This window comes from Lactuca saligna, chromosome 5, assembly GCF_052625555.1.
Source record: "Lactuca saligna cultivar CGN05327 chromosome 5, ASM5262555v1, whole genome shotgun sequence".
NCBI classification, from domain to species: Eukaryota; Viridiplantae; Streptophyta; class Magnoliopsida; order Asterales; family Asteraceae; genus Lactuca; species Lactuca saligna.
The window spans coordinates 106,843,974-106,868,374 of NC_136421.1; the positions used below are offsets into that span (position 1 = coordinate 106,843,974).

The 24,401-nt window shown below is 37.2% G+C and overlaps 1 protein-coding gene across 1 annotated transcript in view; it reads left to right on the plus strand.

The window, feature by feature from the left end:
* Nucleotides 1-2,001: 2,001 nt before the first annotated feature.
* LOC145048866 (G-type lectin S-receptor-like serine/threonine-protein kinase At4g27290) overlaps nt 2,002-24,401 on the plus strand; it is a 39,437-nt gene continuing 17,037 nt past the window's right edge. Inside the window, exon 1 of the mRNA XM_078997492.1 lies at nt 2,002-3,280. Within this exon, the coding sequence (XP_078853618.1) occupies nt 2,005-3,280 (1,276 nt within the window). The 5' untranslated portion in view covers nt 2,002-2,004. The remainder of the gene's footprint in view (nt 3,281-24,401) is intronic.

Genomic DNA, 24,401 nt, shown 5'->3' on the forward strand with positions numbered 1-24,401 from the left:
GTCCGGAAAAAGAGATGATAAGAGGAGGATTGATAGTGAGAAAGGAAGAATTAAAAGGATGCACTTTTGAAGTGATTGTAGCTTTGGAGGAATGTGTGGATTGATTTTCAGATGATCTTGATCGAGGTTGTAATCCCATTGAAATTGAAGACATCTCCGGAATTGGTGATTCCAAAGTATATGAGGTGGGAATTTATGGTATAAAATGTAGATGAAAAATATTTTAGCCGTGATTACATGTTTTTGCATTCATTATATCCAAGAAGTGGTTTTTGTATAACTTTGGAGTGTTTGGTGTAATTGAGGATTTTGATTTTCAAAGGATTTGTGTGTAAATTTATTTTGTATGATAATTTGTATGTTTTTATAATTATTTGGTAATTCATCAAACATTGTATAGAGCAACAGGGTAAAATGGTCATTTTTCATCAGTCAGCACATTCAATCAGATATACAATCAAACATCATGGTTTCTTACTTAATCATGATTTCTTACCAAGACAAACTTTTTTCAGTCAGCACTTTCTGAGTCAGTAACTATCAAACAAGACCTATGTTTGTGTTTCCTCCTAAAGGGTTGTATTTTATTCTTTTCATGTTTTCTTTTGATGACTGTTTATACCGTAATAGGTATCTAAACAATTTGGTTTTTTCTAATCATATTTGGTTATGTTATCTTTATGATTATGAATTATTAGGACACTTTTAGAAAATATCTTGAATTTTTTTTGAAATCTTAGGATGCGTTTGGTATAGAGACATGAAATTGCAGCAGAAAATGAAAATATAGAGAAAGGGAATTAAAATGGGAAAATAAAATTGATTACACTGTTTGGTAGAACAAAGAAATTACTAGAGAAATAATGATAGGAAACATCTCTCTTGTTTGGGTGTATTAAACTATAAAATGGAAAAGATTTTTATTAGTATTTTTTTTATTGTTATTTATTCATATTCAAAATTTTTTTTTATTAAAAATGCATTATAATGTACATTTCAATTTATTAAAATATGCATCGTTAATCATGAACTACTTATCACTCAACTGATCAAGAAAAAAAAGTTTAATAATTAAGTTTTTTTAAACTCTACGCGAATGTTTGAAAAAAAAACAAAAAGTAAGAAGCAACAATCAATTGGTTTCATGAATCAGTTGTGTACATAAAAAATGAACTTCAATTGAGAATTAATAGCAGGTTAAGATTTAGATTGTAAGAGATTTGTAGGACATATCGACACCAAATGAGGATTTGGCCAATTCCAAAAATGAAAGTAGCGGAAATTTCTTATATGAGATTAAGATTTAAATTGTCGATGTAGTTGACAAGGCTAGAAGTCCGATATGGGATTAAAGATTTAAATTGTGGATGTAGTTGGCAAGGCTGAAGTCCGATCATTTCATTTCTCGGTTTTTTTTTTTTTTTTTTTTTTTTTCCCCACCTTTTCTCTATTAATTAAAGAGAACTATTACGAGGGAAATGGAATTCATTTTTTTTCCATTTGTCTCTATTTTTAATACAAACCAAACAAAAGAAACCAAATTGACTCTATTTCTGTCCTTCAAATTTTTTATCAAACCCACCCTAAAATAGGTAATAAATCTTGAAATAAATTTCATGAGCCTCAACTCTCACATCCATAGCCCGAGTAGGCATGCGTGGGTAGATGTACGTGGACAAAAAAAAAAGCCTTATAAACTCAATCAAGATTCTTCCTCTCTTTAAATTAACCAACTTGTAAAATAACCATTTAAATTTCCAAGAGAAATTTACATTCTAACATGCCCAGGTAACCTCATAACCCACTTATGCAAGTGGGGTTCGGTGCTGGTTTGGTCAACCAAATGCCGTTTTCGCACCATGATTCTTTCTAATACCAAATTGATTATAACGACTTCTTGGGTCAACCCTTCTAGTCTTCTTGCTTCTCCCACCACACAACCTTCTTTGGAAAAATAAATACTATATTCTAAAAGATTTTTACAATTCAGAGAAGAGAACGTCAATGGAAAACTTTCACAATTTATTTATTTTTGCTCTTCAGTTTTTCTTTTTGGCAACGTGTTCACAAAGAGACACGATAGCATATGATCAAGCCATCCGCGATGGCGATACCCTTGTTTCCTCCAATGAAATGTACGAACTCGGGTTTTTTAGTCCTGGAAGCTCTAGGAACCGCTATTTAGGCATATGGTACAAGAACATATCCCCACAGACAGTGGTGTGGGTTGCTAACAGGGAGACGCCAATAACAGATTCATCCGGTGTTTTTAGAGTCGACACCAACGGATCCCTACGGGCTATCCTCAGTAGCAACAACACTACTATCTGGTCATCTAACCTCGGCCTAGTATCTCACACAACACTACATTCAGTGGCGCAACTTTTAAACTCTGGAAATCTGGTTCTCAGAACATCCGGTGAGGAAAGCTTCATTTGGCAAAGCTTTGATTACCCTGGGGACACATTTCTTCCAGGGATGAAATTGGGGAAGGACCTTGTCACTAGGCTAGATAGGCGGTTGACATCATGGAAGAGCCTCGACGACCCTTCACCCGGCCCATATGTATCATTCATGGATACAAACGGGTTCCCTCAGTTGTTTGAAGAACAACAAGATTCGGTTCCGCACTTGAGATTCGGACCATGGAATGGTATTACCCTCAGTGGCATGCCTAGCTTGGGATCAAACCCTATATTCACTCACGAATTTGTTTTCGATGATAAGGAGGTTTACTACGGGTACACACTTGTTAACAGTTCAGGCGTCACGCGTGTGTATCTGAGTCCAGAAGGAAACATGCTACGACTAAACTGGATCGAAAGAACACAGACGTGGTTCCTATACTGGAACGCAAATATTGACATATGCAGCCGATACGGATTATGTGGTCCATATGGAAGTTGCAACAGGAACAACTCGCCGCCTTGTAGCTGTATGGAAGGATTCGTACCACGAAACCCGGATGAATGGAGTGCCTCAAAGTGGTCAAGTGGGTGTCGTCGTAGAACATCTTTAGGTTGTCAGAATGGGGATGGTTATCGAGTCTTTAAAAACGTTAAGATGCCAGACACTCAGCTTTCATGGTACAATCGGAGCATGACACTTGGCGAATGTGAGACAGCCTGCAAGCAGAATTGCTCTTGCGTAGCGTATGCAAATATCGATATAAGAATGAATGGAATCGGATGCTTGCTGTGGTTCGATGATCTAATGGATATTGGAACAGTGGATGAAAGCCAGGATCTTTATGTAAGAATGGCCGTCTCCGACTTGACGAGTAAGCTCATTTTTCATATTAATTCTTTACCCGCTATGGAAAACCGTCACTAAACTTTAACAAGGAACAGAAAGGAAGCACAATTCCTATAATTTAGAGTAAATTACACGAATGGATACTATGATTTGGAGTAATTTGCACGTTTGGTTTTTAATTTGTTTTTTTTAACTCGAAAGGTCCCTACTGTTTGTTATCGCTAAACACTTGGTCCCTATTGTTTGTTTTTGTTACGTGTTTGGTCCATATCTTAAGTAAAAAGATAACTATTTAAATAGAGAAAAATGATAGGGTAGGTATATTAAGGAGATGAGATGGGGATGGGGGTGTGTTTATTTAAATAATTAAAAAATTAAGGGAAAAATAGACTTTTTATGTAGGACATGAACCAAACGTGTAACAAAAACTAACAGTAAGGACCTTTTGAGTTAGAAAAATAAGTTAGGGACCAAACAACAAGTTACCCTAAACTATAGGGACCATTCGTGTAATTTAGCCTAAAATTTATTTTCGGATTTATACACATTTAGTCGTTGAGTTTTTTTTTTTTTTCTTTTTTTTTGTCTATATTTTCTCAATGAACTTGTTGAATCGTTTAAAAAACATCATTATGACTTGCTATCGGATGTTTAGCCGGTTTCCGACGTATTTGACACCTCCGGCGATGCTCCGTTCATCTTCTCTGCCGAGTATCCGGCGAACGCAAAAACTTCGGACTATTATCTCTCTCTCTCTCTCTCTCTCTCTCTCTCTCTCTCTCTCTCTCTCTCTCTCTCTCTCTCTCTCTCTCTCTCTCTCTCTCCAAACAATTTACATACATCAAATCTATGATAAATGACAAGAAAAACGCCTCTTTTCTTTTATAAAATCGTGTGTGTGCTCTGACAAGAAACAAGAACCAAACAAGAAGGGTACTCCCCATCTCTTTCAAACTCGATCTCCAAGCATTGAGCAACAAGAAGAATCGATTGCAGGCTCCTTCTCTTTTTTGTTCTCACTGCAATCAACACCCACCCTCTTCGACTTTGATTGCAACCTCTTTGTCTCCCATTGTGTTGGTTCAAAGGATAATTCATCAACGAGCTTTTATATTATCCTGCATAGGTTGTACTTTGTTGACTTTCAACCATTAGAGAAAATTGAAGGAGAATCGTCTGACGTGAATTACTCGTCGATGAAGTTTGATCGGAGGTTGTCAGAGATAGCTTGAGATGGGATCTAGTTTTATGATGGTGAAGGTCTCGGTTTTAATGGTGGGTTGGAGGTTGAAGACGATGAACAGTAAACAATTTTAATGGTGGATTTAACAAACCTAGAAAATGTAACTGAGTTATTGATAGAGAGACGAGGGAGGAGGAAGAAGGGCTTGGTGGTGGTGGTGGTTGATAAGAATGACAATCAAGAAGTGAGGTGTGTGTTTGTGTTTTTTATTTGAAAATCAAAATCAAATATAATGTGTGTTCTTGAGTTATTAATGCGAAAATAAAAACCTTATTTGTTTGTGTTACAACTTGCCGGAAAAATTATATTGGCCGGAGAAGATGACCAAAGTCTCGCCGAAGATGCAAAACGGTCAGAAACCGACTAAACCCACACCAACCCGTCATAAGGGTAACATATTGACAAAAAAACAAGTTTAACGAGAAAATGTGGACAATTTTTCTTTTCAATAACTAAATGTTCACAAAACGAAAATTAAATTACATTTTTAAGTCATTATCCTAGTATTTTAATATGAGAAAATTAACAATTAAGTGCAATTTTATTTTTTTAATCCATGTAACATACTTTTTAACTATATGTCATGTACACTTTGCATATTTTATGTACAAACTTACCACTTTTATCACTTAAGGCAAAGTATCCATATCCTTAGTAATACTTTTTACATATAGCATGGCAAGTTTGTTATGCTAAAACACTATGACATAATAAAAATACTTTTTGTCAGCTATACTTTTTTGCGGTTTTGTCACAAAATATAGCCACACTATGGAAAGAAAATACAATCACCACCGCCACCTCCACCTTTGACCACCATACCCTCTAGCGGACAATAACCCACCACCGACACATATAAGTTACATAACCCCATTTTATTCCACATACGTCGACATTAATCGACTCCACTCTTCTAACAAAATTAGTTGGTTATCTCTTACAGATGTAGCCAAACCACCATAATCTTTCCTCCTTAAATTTATCGACGATCGAAGGCACCCCTAACGAATTCCTAATTCACGATTTTGGTATCATGTCGAACAAACTTCTACCATAAGGACACTATAACATTCCCATTTACATTACCTCTATCTTCCCTCTCACAACCCTTAATCGAAAAACATTCATATCAATATAACAAAGCCGAACTTATTGCGACCTTATAAATTCCCCTTTTAGTTTAAGCATCACCTTCTTATCACACAAAACTTATGTAGATGTCATCTAATTTAACCATCATGACTTTATGCGGTGACTAACATCATCCTCAACACCTTTTCCTTAAGATTCATAGAACCCATGTACTTGAAACTCTCTTTCGGGTGTAAGACATGCTCATTCGCGTATATTTATATTGCTTCAACACTTTTTTCCCCACTAAAATTGTATTATATATATATATATATATATATATATATATATATATATATATATATATATATATATATATATATATATATATATATATATATATATCCCTTCTTAGTAGTGTTAGAAAGAAATATGGGAGAGACTACAGCATAAACGGGAAAGCGGTAACCTTCTACTTTCAAAACTTTCCTGCAGATTGGAATGAAGCGGCACTATGGAGGATGTTTAAAAGATTTGGAGCAGTTGTTGATGTTTACGTTGCAAAGAAACTAAACCGTCTCAAGAAGAATTTTGGGTTTGTTAGATTCATTCGAGTTCAAGACAGCCTTTCTTTTGAAAAAAGACTAAATGGAATTTACATAGGAGCTAAGTGAATGTGGCCCGGTTCGGCAGGAAAGAGACGGCAACTCGAAGGAAAAATCCCCAAGCAATGGAAAACCCTCTCTCAGCCACAAAAATGAACCACAACATGCCTGGTAGGTCCTATGCTGAGATCGTAAAGGGGTCTAACAAAAAGGATAAAGAGAATAATGAGGGGTTGGAATTTCCGGGAAAACCTATTAAGTTGCTATCCTTCTCTGGTTCAAAAGAAGCCATGCAGAATACTTTGGTGGGGGAGTTAGAAAATTTCCAAGCCCTCATGAATGTGAAAGCTTTCCAGGAGGTTGAGGGATACCCAGCGATACAGTTAAGATACTTAGGGGGACTGAAGATGCTCCTTGAATTCGAAAGTTCCAGTGAGAAAGAAAAGTTCCTGTCCAACGGTAGAGAGATTTGGCAACCGTGGTTCAAAACAATCACGCCCTGGGACGTGGAGTGCAATTTCAATGAACATATTGCATCTCTAATCATCCAAGGTGCACCTCAACATGCTTGGTGTGAAGAAGCTTTCAGTATCATTGCGTCAAAGTAGGGGAAAGTGGTTATTCCAGAGGAATGCAGTACTGATTCACCTAACCTGGCTTTCGGGAGGGTCGGAATCCTTAATCTCACCCTGGTATCGTCAGTTCTTCTATTACAATCTCGGTGGATGGAATCCTGTACAAGATAAATGTAATGGAGGATATCTTTGAATCCCTAAAGCTTAGCCCGGTTCTCGCTGCAAACGATTTCTATCAGAAGATGTCATGGTGGGATGAAGACAGCACTGGCGAAAACGATAGTTTGTTTAGTGAAGCCCCGATCCAACCTGAAGATATGTTAGAGTCACCGGAAGTTTCTCCGACGAAGGCTCAACTGCCACGCCATCAAGAAGGGGGAGAGGAAGAGTCACATGGAAATGCCCAGCCTCGGGAACAATGGAGTCTCCTCGTAACCCCAAATCTGGGGAACCTCGTCAAGAGTTCGTGCCACCTCCGTTACTTGACTCCGGTAACGCCCCAGTTGGTATCTCATTCTCCCTGGGCCAAAATAACAATTGGGCCCAATCTGCTCCGACGTTAAATGGACAACAGCCCAATTACTCACTGGATCTTAATATAGCCCCTTCTCGATTAAACCCAACTGAGTCCCTAGATCATGTCATTGCTCGATCCAATAGTCTATCACATCCGGATCTTGGTTGTTCGCAGGGTGGCCCCTCTCCAGGACGGAATCCCCCCACCGGTGTCCCCCAAAACTCTCAGAGAGTCTCGTCGTCGTCCTGGTCGCATCATCCCCCTCAGCAATCGGCCTCTCACATCGTTTCAACCGATTCAAATGCCGGTCGCAAGAACAATTGTTGTTGGAGAATTCGTTGGCTTCCAAGTCGGAAACAGAGCTGATCAACTGAAGTCGATGATTAAAACTCGAGGAGTATCGATAACTGATCAATGAATATTCTCTCCTATAATATTCGAGGAATTGGGTGTGATGTTAAAAGGAGTTGGCTTAGGGAATGTCGCAGTAAAAATCACATATTCTTTTTGGGGTTGCAGGAAACTAAATCTACAGAGGTAAGAGATAAAATGGATAGGCAAATATGGGGTTCTCCTAACTTCCAATGTGAGGTAATTGACCCAACGGGTTTCTCTGGTGGAATTGCTTCTTTGTGGGATCCCTCCCTTTTAAAGGTCTCTGAATCAATAAAAGGTAATGGTTTTCTCGCCATCAAGGGTATTTGGCTTAAGTCAGGGAAAAATGTTTGCTTGGTGAACGTATATGCCCCGCAAGATCCTCTGAAGAAACGGGCTCTGTGGAACAATCTATCTGACCTCCTGAATTCAGACTCGGAAGTTTGCTGGTTTGTTTTTGGTGATTTTAATGTAGTCCGCATGCCTGAAGAAAGACTTGGCTCTGTTTTCTGTCAAAATAGTGCATATTATTTCAATAAATTCATTCACTCTCTCGGGCTTCTAGAAGTTAAAATGGGGGGTCGTAGATTTACGTACATGAATGCAGCTGGGGATAAGCATAGTAAGCTCGACATATTCCTTGTCTCTCTAAAAGCTTTTGAGTTCTGGCCAAACTTAAACGTTACAGCCTTGCCAAGGGTTCATTCAGATCATTGCGCTATCCTCCTATCCGCTTCTTTCCTTGATTTCGGTCCAACACCTTTCAAGTTCTACAACTCTTGGATAAAAGACCCTGGGTTCGAGGACATATTAAGAAGAGGATGATCAATTAGTAACAACCCAATGCATAGATTTTTGTTATCCCCACTATCTCTTGTTGCAGGCAAATTAAAAAATTTAAAAGAGCATATCAAAATATGGAGAAAGGAAACGATAGAAAAGGCCAAAAAGGAGATAGTTGAGCTCACCGAAAAGCTAAATGGCATTGATCTCTTGGCGGAGTTGGGTCAAGCAAATGAAGAACAGATGCAAAGTCGGAAAAATGCTTATAAAAAAAATTATGGAGCTCGAATCCAGGCGTATCGAAGATTTGAAACAAAAGTCTAGAATTAAATGGGCTCTAGATGGCAATGAAAACAATGCTTTCTTCCATGGTTTAATAAACAAGCATCGAAGATCTCAGAGGATTAATGGAATAAAGGAGAATGGATTCTGGATTAACGATCCAGTAGCAATAAAGGAGATGTTCACAAAACATTTCGCTGGGAGATTTGCTGAACCCATTAAGTCGCGCCCGAAATTCCTCAACCCAAAATTCAACATGCTCCCCCCCTCCGCAATCACTTATTTAGAGGAGCCATTCTCTTTTGAAGAAATCAAATCATCCATGTGGGCATGTGGCTTGGATAAGGCTCCTGGCCCTGATGGCTTCTCCTTCGCCTTTCTGAAACGTCACTGGGAAGTGATTGGAGGTGACTTCTATCTTGCAGTGAAACACTTTGAAGCTACCAGGCACATCGACAAAGGTTGCAATTCATCTTTTATCACCCTTGTCCCGAAGGTCCAGGATCCGATCACAATAACTGACTTCCGCCCAATTAGCCTGCTAGGTTTTCTATACAAATCGATATCAAAGGTCCTAGCAGAACGTCTAAAAAAGGTGGTTCATCTAGTGGTTAGCTCTTCACAGACGGCTTACATCAAAAACCAGCACATACTAGACGGGCCTCTTATCCTAAATGAAGTGATCAATTGGTTAAAAAAGAATAAAAAGAAAGCTTTCACTTTTAAAGTAGATTTTGAAAAGGCTTTTGACTGCCTTAGCTGGGAGTTCTTGGACTCAATCATGGAACAAATGGATTTTGGGGTTAAATGGTGATCGTGGATCCAACAATGTTTATCATCAGCTATGACCTCGGTGATTATCAATGGAGCGGCTACTTCAGAATTTGCTATGGAACGTGGAGTAAGGCAGGGTGACCCGTTGTCTCCGTTCCTTTTCATTATTGCAGCAGAAGGACTGAACATAGCATTGGAAACAACTAAAGAGAAAGGTTTATTTGAAGGTATTCAGCTTCCCAGGCATGGACTTGTAATTTCCCACCTGCAGTATGCAGATGATGTAGTTTTTATGGGCAAGTGGTCGGAAGAAAATTTAAAAAACCTGATCAGAATCCTAAGGTGTTTTGAGCTAGCTTCAGGTCTCAAGATAAATCTGTCAAAAAGCAAATTATATGGTGTCGGTACTCAGGACAGCGAGTTAGATTTGGTGGTCAGAAGTCTCAATTGCTCCATGGGGTCTTTCCTATTTATCTACTTAGGACTTCCTGTTGGCGCTTCCATGGGTAGAATAACTCACTGGAAACCCATCATTGAAAAATTCCAGGCGAAATTATCTAGATGGAAAGCCTCCACATTGTCATATGGGGGTCGTTTGACTTTATGCAAGGTTGTTCTGGGCAGTCTTGGATCTTTCTATCTTTCTCTTTACAAAGCTTCAGTAAAGGTTATCAAAAGTCTTGAAAGGATCCGAATGAGGTTTTTTTGGGGTGGCTGTTCCGAATATAAAAAATTGCTTGGATCGCTTGGGAGAAGATTCTAGCAGCTAAAGAAAGGGGTGGGCTCGGAATCGGTAACTTGAAAGCACAAAACTATGCTCTTCTGGGGAAATGGTGGTGGAGATTTAAGAGAAACCCTGTTAGTATATGGGCTACGGTAATTAAAGCAATTCATGGCCCTGATGGTGGCTTCTCTCGTCCTTTGTCAGCAAAAAGAAGAAGTGGTTGCTGGGGGTCGATTGTTAACCTTCCAAAATGGCTAGAAAAGGACTAGGTGTCTTTCTTTGACCACTTTAAACAGGTAGTAAATACGGATGGCTCTCTAAAATGGACTTGGTCGCTAGAATCATCTGGGGTTTACTCTGTCTCCTCGCTAAGGGTTCATATCGACAATCTGATCCTCCCCGACAAAAGTGACGATGCATGGGTATGGAATCCTCTGGTCCCGGGTAAACTAAATGTACTAGCTTGGCGAGTTGGGCTTGGAAAACTTCCATGTATGGAGAATCTCTACAGAATTGGTGTAAGCTCCTCAAACTTATGCAAAATGTGTAACGAAGCTCCAGATTCGGAAGACCATATCTTTGTGGGATGCTCGGTATCTAGAGAAGTTTGGCTGCAGGTGAGCAATTGGTGGCGGCTGCTGGAACACTCCCCCAACACTTGTAGAGAGCTGTTAAACTGTAAAAATCGGCTTGGCGGGCATCAAAGTCTGAAGGTGTTTCACGAAGCTATAATGCTATGCTTCTTGTGGGTTATTTGGAGATTCAGAAACCAGAAGGCTCATGCGGATTTTTCGAGTTCCAAATCGGGTCTGTCATCTGAGGTACAAGTCCTCTCTCACTTGTGGCTCAATGCTCGGAAGCGGTCAGGGCAAAATTTAAGGTGGACACATTGGTGCAGTGACCCAATCCTCGAATGTTATAGTAGGCTATAATCTTTTTTGATCTCTTGTATTTTCGTTTTCTTAGTTCTCCTTTGTACTCATTCTTCTAGCCTCTGGCTAGTTTCTTTTTTAATGAATGCCTGCTGTTCCAAAAAAAAAAAAAAAAAAAAAAAAAAAACTAGCATTCCACTATGTTCTATACTCGACCTTTAAAAGTACGTCGTTTGCGAAAAGCATACATAGTACCCCTTCTTGGGTATCACAAAATATTTTTTCCATAATCAAGGAGAATAGACTAACATTTGACCCACTAGTAGGAGCCTAATGTTTATTGAAAAATCATTTGGTCTCCAGTTGTAGTCTGGACACAAGTATAGATGGGCAGTACATATCTCATACGACTGGACATAACTCTATGTGAACCTTCGAGCTTTTATGGTCTTCAATATTGTCTTACATAGGACAATATCATATGTCTTCTCCAGGTCAATGATCACCATGTGAAGATCCTTTTTCTCGATATTTCTCCATAAAACATCAATGTAAGTGAATTGCCTCAGTAGCAGATCTTGCAAGCATAAAGCAAAATTTATTTTTCAATATTAAAGTTTCTCGTCTTATCCTAGCCTCTAAAACCTTTTTCTACAACTTCATGGTATTATTAAGGGATTCAATACATATATAGTTCCCACAAGTTTAAGCATCTCCTTTTTCTTACATATTAGAAATCATAATACTAGATCTTTACTTCTATTGTATCTTGGCCATCTCTAAAATAATGTTAGAGAGGTTTGTCAACCACTGTACACCCTCATCACCTAGACACAAACATATAGTAATAGGGATCTCATCACGACTAATGGGTTTATCCCTACCTATCCTTATTAATTCCCTATTTCATTATGTATCATCAATAATTATAATGGGACAAACATCAAATGTTTCAGTTAGCCCAAAAAAGCCCTTAGTAATTCAATCTCTATCCCATGAAGTTCCCTCGTCAAATAAGGAATAAAAAGGAACAACCTCACATCATCTTAATATCCACTTCTTTCACTAAAAGTTGGTAATTATCATCCCTAATATACCTTATGCTTCCTAAGTCTTTTTTCATAAGCCATATCTTTTACTTTAGTGTAACGTCCCAAAATTGCCAGTAATTTTTTTTTTGTTTTAAAACATAGAGTCATACAAACATTGGTTCCAAATCCAATCAATAACAATTGTAATTTCAAAAATTATAGATATCAAAAGTAATCGATACGGAAAAAGCCATCGGGAGATGCAATGTAGTCAAGTCGGACGCTTCCCTCTAGAATTAAAAGAACATGGAAAATGTTTAAACCATAAAACATAAGCACAAAGCTTAGTAGGTTCCCCAAAATACCAAATACATACAAATGAGTGGGCCCAACCCTAGGGTTTATTTCAACCCAATACACATAATGGGCCCACCCCTGGGGTATATTTCAACCCAAATATACAATAGTGGGCCTAACCCTGGAGTGTATTTATACCCAAAGATACATGAAAAGTTATAAAAACAATTAGCATTTTACACAAAACAATCTAATGGGTCGGCGTTGGTGCCTTTGACCCACGAGTATAGTGAGAAGACTCACCTGACTCACGAAATCAACTAAACCACTACTCAAAGCCTCACAACAGATGATACAATATACATATCAAAACATACATGGTCTAACCTTTGTCTATACACTAAATCCAACCATCTTGACAAAAAGTCAACCAAGGTCAACAACTCAATGATCAAGGTAAAAGTCTACTATAAAAACATTGACCATTGAGCCTCACATCGTGACCAACACTTGGTCATGTCGTGAGAACTCACTCAGTCTGATCCTAACTTTCTTCGATCCAACTTAGCCAACTCGGTTACCGACAACTTACTCATCATGCATCACGACATGAGCCCTCCTTGGCAACATCGTGAGCACAACAGGGAAACCTAATCGTTAGCACCGTCTTGGTCACGTCATGCCAAACTTAGTGTCACGTCGTGACTTTAGTTTGAAAACTTCCCTTAATGATTTGAGTCCTTAATGCAATAAGTCTCTAAATCTAAGTTTTCTAAAATAATAAGAAGGCTCCAAACATCCATAAAAATGGTTACTTTATGGAGATGCATGCTTCATGCATGTACTCAATCCATTCTAGGTCAAAAGTGAAAAAATAAAACCAAAACTCGCATGCATGGATCCAATACTCAACCAAATCCTATATCTGAACTTTATGATACTCAAGGGACCCTTAAAATCCATAAAGTTTCCAACTTTATGATTTCCTTCCATTGTAACTTTTTCAAACATAAATAACATGGGACAAAAACCTAGATCTAGCATCATTATGAAGTAACGTTCAGATCTTAGACACTTACAAAGGTCCAAAATGAACACAAGATGATGATCATGAGATTTCCTTGCTAGATCCATAACTAAAGCACCTCCTTCTCCTCCTTCTCATCCTTCCTCAAGCTACCAAGTGCACCAAAAAGGCCAAGAACCACAAAGGAATTAAGGTTAGGGTTTTTCTAAGGTTTGAGGGTGACAGAGGCCGATAAGGAACCCTAAAATCGACTTAGAGGAGTTTAAATACAAATGAACCCCTAAAAGCTCATGTGCTTGGTCTGCAGCAAGCTTCATGTTGTGACCACTTATGTGTCCCCTCGTGAGATCTAGTTAGAAATGTTTTTCTCACTTTGGTCTGTCATGTTGTGAACACGTTATGGTCACGTCGTGACACCCTATTTTCTCCAAAAATCATGATTTTTACTCCATAAAACCCTAAATCGATCCATCCAGTAAAATGGGTGTTACAACTATCCCCTACTTAAATTAGATTTCGTCATCGAAATCATTCCTTACTACCTTCACTGCCACATTCGATGACTTTGTCAAAACTTCCCGAATCCTGATTATGACTTTAAAGTCATCTCACACCCATGACCGACTACCATTACTACTAGTGAAGCCCCAATCTTAGCAGAAATTACATACCCCGGTGAAGAATGACCCTAACACCCTGTCCTTAACGGAGAAAGAGAAAATTCCAACTGCTTTGCCTAAAAACATAAAACCTTATACCATGTCTAATCTCCAAACAGACAGAACCATTCCAAACTACATAACCCAACCCAAACAAACCACTCCAACCCTGAATTATCTCGCTGATCCTCGAAAAACAAAATCCCTGACCATCCACCGATGTTGATAACCTTGCACCCAAAGCATAGGCATCTCCCAACGTGAGTCTCAATCATTGGTGCCAAACAAATAAATAACCCACCTCCTGATAACCAAATTGTTTTTGCATATTCGATCCATTCCAGATCTCCCTTTTCCATCTTGACCTACAAATAAATTGGGATGAAGAAACCAAACCGTTTGCTAATACTGGCAACCTCATGCACAGTCACACAACGACACTCGAACCAAGAGTCTAACTAATAAAGGCTACCCTAACCTACCTGCAACATAGATCCAAGTTACCGATCACTGATCTTCCCTACTCCTAACTTGCTCTAACGCCTCAACTAGGCCAGACATTATCGAGTCTCACCCTCATGAGTCACATACCTACTGATTCACGAAACCCCATTACACTATTAAATCCCGTTGAACATTATGATCACAAAATACCATGTTCTTGTCATCATTCCATCACCCAACTAGGGATTTACCGCCTTTAGCACATGCTCTAAGCATAACCTCAAATGACCGAATGGTCTACTCACCCAAGATAACATACCCAATTGGGCCTCGCCCATGAGTCTCACCCAAGATAGAAAACCAAATGGTCTACCCACACCCAAAAGTTGATCGGTCACAACCGCTCTTTACCCTACAATTAACATTCAACATGAGCAGCACCAACACCTATGAACTCTATCTTCACTATCATAGAAGAAACAAATGGCTACAACGAGATCCTTTCCTAGACGTTTCTGATGAGAGAACTACATGCATACCCTTAAAAACATGAAACTAATAGCAACTCACCTTGCACTTGCGTTCTGATCAATACTTTATACCCTCAACCACAAAAGATCTCAACCATCTCCAACTCAAAAAATCCAATAAACTTGCACTGCAAATTCCTCCTACCCATTGTGATGAAGGCATCAAAATCAATTTGGCTGTTGATCCTTCAAGTAGAACACTTAACTTTACTCTCACCTAAACCTTATGCCATCACTGACCGATGTTGCTCGCCGATAACCAGATCAACCAGATACCCTTCGATCATGATCTCAGTATGAAAAATGGCATATGAAAGAACTGATGGGTTTTACATGTATTAATATGGATAAATCCTTAACACTTTAGGGTACATGCAACTTAAAGATCTAAGTCATAATAATGTTTATGTACCATTCTATTAAACAACAAGAACACTCTACCTTAGGTAATTTCAAATTATAGAAGGAATAACATACCTTTTGATTATTGTAGTAAACAATCAAGAATCATTTCTTCAATAACATGGAAACTAGCACCACAAGTGACGTGTCTCTGATGGTTCACACCCAACACTAGCAACAACAAGCTTTTGAGAGAGGAGAAAGGGGATGATTTTCGTTCTTGGCTCCTAGAACCAAATGTTAGTCGAAAATTGAAGGCTATGGGTCCTTATATAGTGAAACTTGGAAAACCTAGATAACCCTGAATCAATAAAATAATATTTTTTCAATTTGGTAACTATCCCGTTAGGGCAAAAGGAATGAATAAACTTTGACTTATATGCTTGTATCCTTTACACACCAAATCATACATGACACTATGTTTTAAAACATTATGTTACTGATGCGTTTATGCAACACCAATGCACAACCGATTTGTAAATTACAACTCATATATCTCTGTTTCAAGAATATAAGATATTATCATCTCAGAATTACTTGTGATATAATCCATGAAGTCATTCTCTAAGCGGTTTATCCAATTTATCCAATACTTAAATCTCCATTTCTAAGTACTCATGAATGTTGTAGCAATATAATTGATATTCTAACTTCTTTAGACAATCTACAATCCAATCCATGACAATATTAATTCACTACTTACTTCCCAGAGTTTGAGCGAATGTTGAATTTGAATAACTAAATTATGCAGGAAGTAAAACATGCAAAATGAAACACAAGAATAAATAATTTACAAAGGCAGTAAACAAACTCATAAAAAAACTCTATTATTGAATCACCAAAAGGAAATTACATTTATTTTGTTACAAGTTTAAAAACTAATCATATAACTACTAAAACTAATTTCGTCTCTCAATCTAATGCTCCTATTATGTTTTCTGTGCTTAGTCTTACTTAGAGCCTTTGTGAGAGGATCTGCAGGATTATCTTCTGAAGAGACACTACTATGAGATGACCTTCTTCAACTCTATGTCTGATATAATGGTATTTTTTTTGTCAATATGTCTTGATTTTGTATGATCTCTCTGTTCTTTGGTTAATGCAACCACTCCTTCATTATCGTAGAGAAGTTCCATTGGTTCATGAATGGTTGGGACTACTACAAGATTTCCAATAAAGTTCTTCAACCATGCTTCCTCCTTTGATGCTTCACTTGTGGGTATGAACTCGGATTTACAAGTAGAATCAGCCACTGTGTCTTGCTTAGAACTATTGCAAGTAACTACTCCTCCATTTAATGTAAATACCAACCAGATTGAGAACGAAAGTTGTCTCTATCTATTTGAAAGTTGACGTCACTATACACAGTTACTCTTAACGTATAACTACCTCCAAGGACTAGAACCATGTCCTTTTTCCTTTGCAAATAATTGAGAATGTTTGCAACTGTTGTCCAATGAGCTCTACCAATATTTCTCTGATAGCGACTGACCATGCTTATAGCAAATGACACATCATGGAGAGTACGTGTCATAGCATAGATGGTCGATCCTACAGCTGAAGCATAAGGGAGTCGACTCATATCAGCTGTCTTTTCATCCGTACTTAGGCTTTGAGTCTTACTTAATTTGACATTAATTTGAATATGTAGCTCTTCTTTCTTGGAATTTTCCATACTAAACCGTTTTAGTACCTTGTCCAAGTATTTACTTTGACTACGTCCAATTAGCCTATTCTTTCTATCTCTCAAAATTCTTATCCCGAGAATATAGGCATTTACTCTTAGATCCTTCATAGCAAAAAACTTTCCATGCCAAGATTTCACTTCTTGCAATGTTGAAATGTCATTTCCTATAAGTAGTATGTCATCAACATACAATACTAGAAAACTTACTATACTCCCACTATCTTTGACATATGCACAAGACTCATCCTTACTCCTAGAAAGACTAAATTCTTTAACTTTTTCATGGAAGCAAAGATTCCTGTTGCGAGATGCTTGTTTCAAGCCATAGATGGATTTCACAAGCTTACACACTCTATTGGGAAACTTTGCATCAACAAAACACTCTGGCTGACTCATGTAAACATCTTCTTCCAACTTCCCATTAAGAAAAGCAGTTTTGACATCCATCTACAAAATTTCGTAATCATGAAAGGCGACTATGGCGAGCATTATCCTAATAGGTTTTATCTTAGCCATTGGTGAGAAGGTCTCATCATAGTCAATCCCTTGGGTTTGAGTAAATCCCTTTGCACACAGTCGTGCCTTGAAAGTGTGCACATTTCTATCCATAGTCAACCCCTTGGGTTTTGACCACGTTGTTGATCAACCAAGTTCCATACTTGGTTTCCATATATGGACTTAATCTCGCTGTCCGTTGCCTCTTTCCATTTAGTAGCCTCATGGTCTGCCATTGCATCCTTGTAGTTAGTTCGCTCATCTAAATTTATCAGTGTTTAATCATTGATAAATGTATCACCATCTGAAGTTATATGGAAACCATACAACTCGGGTGGCATTCTAACTCTACTGGAACGATGAAGAGGTAATGAATTGTCAAGTGGCTCAACTGGAATTTCTTCCCCTGGTTGAGTGCTAGTGTCTTCTAAGGTTCCATCATTGGTTTAATTTTTAATCTCTTCAAGGTAAATTGTTCTCTTATTATCCTCTTTGCATTTGATCTTTCTCTTTCTCTCTCTCTCTCTCTCTCTCTCTCTCTCTCTCTCTCTCTATCTCTCGCATGCGTGCAAAGGACTCCTCTTTGTGCTATAAAGACCACGTCTTCAATAGGCCTGTAGAACAAATATCCGAAAGACTTTTTTTTGGGTATCTAATGAAAATACATTTCTCACTTCTAGCTTCTAGGTTGTCATGAGTCTCTCATCTAACGAAATCTTCACAACCCCACACTTTGATATTTGCTAATGAGGGAACTTTCCCTGTCCACATTTCATAAAGTGTTTTGGCAACCTTTTTAGTTGGGACAAGATTGAGGATATGGGTGGCTGTATCTAAGGCATACCCCCAAAAGGAAATGGGAAGAGTAGTTTGACTTATCATGGAATGAACAATGTCCAATAAGTTTTAATTACGCCTCTCAGCCACACATTAACTTGTGGTGTCCTAGGAGGAGTCAGTTGTGAAACTATTCCACATTCCTTGACATAGTCGTAGAACTCAATAATAAGATACTCTCCTTCTTTATCATATCTGAGCATCTTTATCTTCTAGTCTAATTGATTATCGACTTCATGTTTAAACTCTTTGAACTTTTCAAAGGTTTTTCATTTATGCTTGATCAAGTAGATATAACCATATCTACTATAATCATTTATAAACGTTACATAAAATCGATTAGCATATCTTCTGGTAGATCTAAAGGGTCCTCACACATATGTGTGTACGAGTTCCAACAAACCCTCACCTCTTTCACAAGACCCAGTGAAAGGTGATTTTGTTATCTTGCCAAAAAGACAAGATTCACATTCATCATTTGGCCTTAGGTAAAAAGATTCCAAGATTGCATCCTTTTGGAGTTGGGAGATGCATTTCTTGTTAATGTTTCCAAGACGACAACGCCACAAGCATGTCTTGTCTAGACCATTAGACAAATCAATGTGAAATAAACTATTACCTAAGCTATCAACACAATTCACAATTTCAAACACACGACTACAAGGTAAAGCTTTAAATATTAAAACACCATTTTTATTAAGTAAAATTGAACCATTAAAATTATAAAAAGAGTAGCAAAAACCTTATCTAAATAATACATGAAAAAGAAATAATGTTTCCTGTCATTTCTGTCGAGTTGCAAGAATCAACTAAACAAATTCTAACATCACTACTAAGCACGAGTTGATAAGTCCCAATCTTAGTAACATGTGAAGATCATATATTTCCCAGGATTAGATTCATCCTTCCATGCTCCACATCATCACTTTCTTTTAGCCCCTTCAAATTAGAATAAATGTAAAGTCCACATCCTGTATCAAGGACCCAGGAATGAGTAGATGGTGAGTTATTAGTTTGAACAATGTATATACATGTCGACAATGGCGTCATGTCGCCATCCTTGATGTCTTGCAAGTATTTGGGGAAGCTCTTCTTCCAATGTCTCTTGTCTTTGTAATAGTAACAAACGATATCTTTGGGGTCACTAACTAATGGAATGTCGTAATTAGGCTTCTGCTTTGGCCCATTGCTTGATGACCCTGCATGGGCCTTGTTCTTCTAGTTAGCTCTGGGAGTAGCCTTCCTTTTCTTCCCTTTTCTCTTTTCAATGGCGAGAACGGGAGAAATAGTAGGAGGATTTGAATTATTCCCCTTTAATCCTGACTCAACAGTCTATAGCAACTTGTGGAGTTGGGCCAATGTGGTTTACGTGTTATTCAAATGATAAGCTAATATAAACTTATCATAACAACTTGGCAATGATTTTAAGGCCATGTGAATGGCCACTCTTCATCAAAGTTCACATTGAACTTGACCAGACGCTCTATATATCTTTGCATTCTCTGCACGTGGTTGCAGAAATAATCTCCTTTTGTCATCTTGCAAGACATGAGGGACTTGACCACTTCAAACTTCTCTCGATGAGCACTCTTGTGGTACTTTTACACAATGTCAATATTCATCTCAAAAGGCTCATAGAACCTCTGTAATTCAGGATTCATTGTGGTAGTGTAAGAAACTTTTGTTGCATTGTCGTAGTGTTTTCTGTAAGAGGCTAGTTGTTCAGGAGTATCAATGTTCTCATCAACTTCAATGACTTTCTCTTCCAGGATATATTCTTTACGCTCGAATCGAAGAGCCATTGTAATGTTGTGCATCCAATCATTACAATTGGAGGCATCAAAAGTCACTTTGGAGATGATAGAGAGTAGGGAGAAACCCAAGTGGTGGGTAGAAGATGATGGAGCAGAAGCATCAACAGGAGTGGACATCTATAGAGAAAAAGAAGAATAGTTTTATTTAGATGACAATTATCCTTAATATTTTAACTCATTAGCAACGATTAAAGCTAGGATCTAGAATAAGAATTCACAACTAAGAAGAGGGATGTCATAATCTTATTGTAAATTTATGAAGGTAGGTAAAAGCAATTCACCAATTTTGAACTATGAAATTACTAGCTCTTTTGAGATTCATTGAATCTATCAACGACATGTTTAATCTTAGATTATGCTCTACTATTTGTGAATGGGATACCGAGGATCACAAACTAGATGTGAATAACCATACAAATATGCTTAACACTCTCAATGTTAGTTATCATCTCATTTTAATATGTTGGTTAACCAGATGCGCTCCATTAATCAATGATAATTTTCGAGACGCCCATTATTACTCTTTATAGTCACTATTGGTGTGCCGGTTAACTACATGAACTTCATTAACTACTATAAACTATAATGTGCAATTTTATGGATTAACATACTTTTCACATTTTCTTAAAGTAACTAAGAGTGGGATTATATAAGATAGTTTAGTTACTTTTTATGTCATTATACTTGTTAATGAGGTTATTTTCCTATCAGATCCATTCCGCTAATGACCATCAACCAAATAAGGAAGTGGTAGGTGAGAGTGGACACCCATTCAACCGCCATTTTATAGGTAGTTTCCTTATACCCACTTATAGTTCGGCTTTGTAGATGAGGCATACTAGATATTCGACTAACTTAATCCTATACATATAGTAGTTAACTTTTAATATATTATATATAGGGTATATTTTGAAAACTTTTTCAAAATACTAGGTTTAAACTAAATTTTCAAAATTAATTTAATAAACCAATTATATTTTTAATATTTTACTTTTAATGAATCAAATAATTAAATATAATTAAAACATAATGATAATTCACAAATTCAAAATAAGGATATGGGATTACTAAGATAAACATTATCTAAACTAATTATATATATATATATATATATATATATATATATATATATATATATATATATATATATATATAAACATTATCTAAACTAATTATCCTAATCAATTTATGAATTAAGCAAAAATGATTTTAGCTGATCTGAGGGTCCACCACGTCGTGGCAAACAATTATCACGTCGTGGTCGAACGAAAAAAGATGCAAATTCGAAGATCACCATGCCATGGTGCCGCAACAGAATGATGATTTTGTTTTCCTCCTTTTGATTTTGTTCAATTACAAGCAATGTACATTCAATTATCAGATAACCATACGCTCTGATACCACTGTTGGATTTTACATGTATTAACCAGATATATTCTTAACACTTAAAGGGTACATGGAACCTAAAGATCTAAGTCATAACAATATTGATGTAACATTCGGTTGAACAACAAAAACATTCTAACCCTAGGTAATTTTGGAAATTGCAGAAGGAACAACAAACCTTTTGATTGTGGTAGTAAACAATCAATAATCCTTTCTTCAATAACTTGGAAGCTATCACCATAACTGCCATACGTCTGATGGCTCACACCTAACACTAGCAACAAGAAGATTTTGAGAGAGGCGAGAGGGGATTATTTTCAGCCTTGGCTCTTACAATCAAATGGTAGCCGAAAATTGCAGGCTATAGGTCCTTATATAGTGTAACTTGGAAACCCTAGATAACCCTGAATCAAAAAAATAATATTTTTTTAAATTGGTAATTATCCAACTTCCTATTTATCTGCAAGAAATATTCTAGATGCCCTTGAATGCCCCAATTTCATCCACCTCCTTCAATGGAAGGTTCTGAAATCTTTCTTGTTCAACTATTGAACAATTACACTTTCATCGTTACACTTTTAATTAATATAATTAATCCCAAAATTAGTCTAGTTAATTTTTGATTAATTATTAATTAAATATTACAATTTCTAATCTATTTATTATTTCCATAACATATTAATAAATTCATTTATTGTAATTTATTAATCACATAATAAATCAATAAATCATTATCTATCTCTAAAAGTTATACTATTCAATTACAAGGTTTAAGGGAAACTAAGAAAAACTTTACTAAGAGTTCAACATTATACTAATTGACTTATTGGCTTAGACACCTAATCCAACAAAAACCTCAAACAATAATGATAATAAATAGGAAAACATAAAATCTACGATCCTTGGATAGAGACTTAATTGAACCAAACATAATGTTTCACACACATATGAATGCTCATAAGCATACACACACACAAACATATATATATATATATATATATATATATATATATATATATATATATATATATATATATGGGACCAACAAAGCCAACTCCTTGAACTTGACAATGATCTCTACAACTATCTTTGTAGTCTAGCGAAGGCCCTGAAACTCCATCGCCAACTGTTGCACCTTAATAGCTAGTGCAAACTCTTCCCTGAAGCTTGACATAAAATCATCCAAATACATGGCTGCTATGGCCGCAGATCTCATTGTATGACCAACCTCCACACACCAATCATGATCTCGATCCCTCAGAAGGCAGGATGTGAATCCCACCTTTGATCACTTGGGGCAGAAGCTTATTCGCTGATCATTCTCCGTGTCAGGGATCCACCGTCGGCAAGCAATAGGGTCCTTAGATCCAAAGAACTTTGCAGCTCTACAAGCCATGAACCCCCGAAATAAGAGAGTCTGGGCCCTTAATTGTCCTGTCATGGTCTCGGCCCAGAAGCACCCTAAGCTCTCATCCACCAGCTCCATGTTTCCCTCCTTCATAGTACCAAACATCACATGAGTCGCATCCAAAATACCACAAGTAATATCAGAAGAAACAAACTCGCAAATCCTCTCATCAATCGGCTCAACGCAAGAGCCTGGACCTGAACCATAACCATATCATCCTCCATGAGTGCTCACCACCATACTGAAAAGCAACTAATCAAATGATCAGAAGTTACCTGATGAATTCCTCATCCTACAGACTTCCAAGAATCTCCATGACTTTCCTTGATTTGAGTACAAATCTTCTACTTTTAGGAGTATGGGCCCAATACAACCTTCCACGCCTATTCATACTTTCCTCAAGAATCATATTAATTCCTCTAAGTTACTCCTCAAACTAATAATGACCAATCTCGCTAAGTAGTGCACCATTCCCACTAAAACACCTCCTAGGCGCTCATAGGACCCCAACCTCACCCTGTCGTAAGCTACTGAAGAACTCATACAAATATCAGCTAACTACTTCATAAATAGAATTACATGCAACAAAACATAAATAATCGTTAGAGTAAAAAACCCAACCCTACAACGGTTAGACTCAAACAAGAGCTACACAAGTTATTTAACCTTTACAACATATAACTCAACGTATTCGCTTAATAGTTAACTTACATAAATAAGAGTACGACAAAGCAAAAAGCAATAAATATTCATGCAGTAACACTCAAAATCCACAAAACAACCAAAGGACATCTCCAACTTAGTTGCTACTATAATTCTAGGAACCTCCACTCACACTGTCAATTGCCTTATTCATGCAAATTATAAACAATATGGGATCAAATAGACCGTGGAATAAAATATTCTACCCTAAGACCACAACCAGACAAGAAACAGGAAATAAGGCTAAATCAATCATTCTAGGGATATAGGATCCTAACCCTATACAATTTTCAAAAATACACTTATCAATAAATTCCACCAACATAGATTCCAAATATAACATAGCATCCGATTCTTCCTAGGATATAAGGCATCCCAAATAAGGCCATGCTATCATTCAATTCCTGAAGGTATCCTTAGCCTTATCCTAGCATGCAAACATTCCATAAGATATAAAATATCAACATTGTATGGGCATTATAGGAATCACTTATTTGAGCTCGGCTGATTTCATGCATCAAACCTCTTTCCATCTAAAAGTCTTTTACAAAATTTTATTTTCTTTCAAAAAATTACCAATTCCTTAGTTTGAGTTCATACATACCA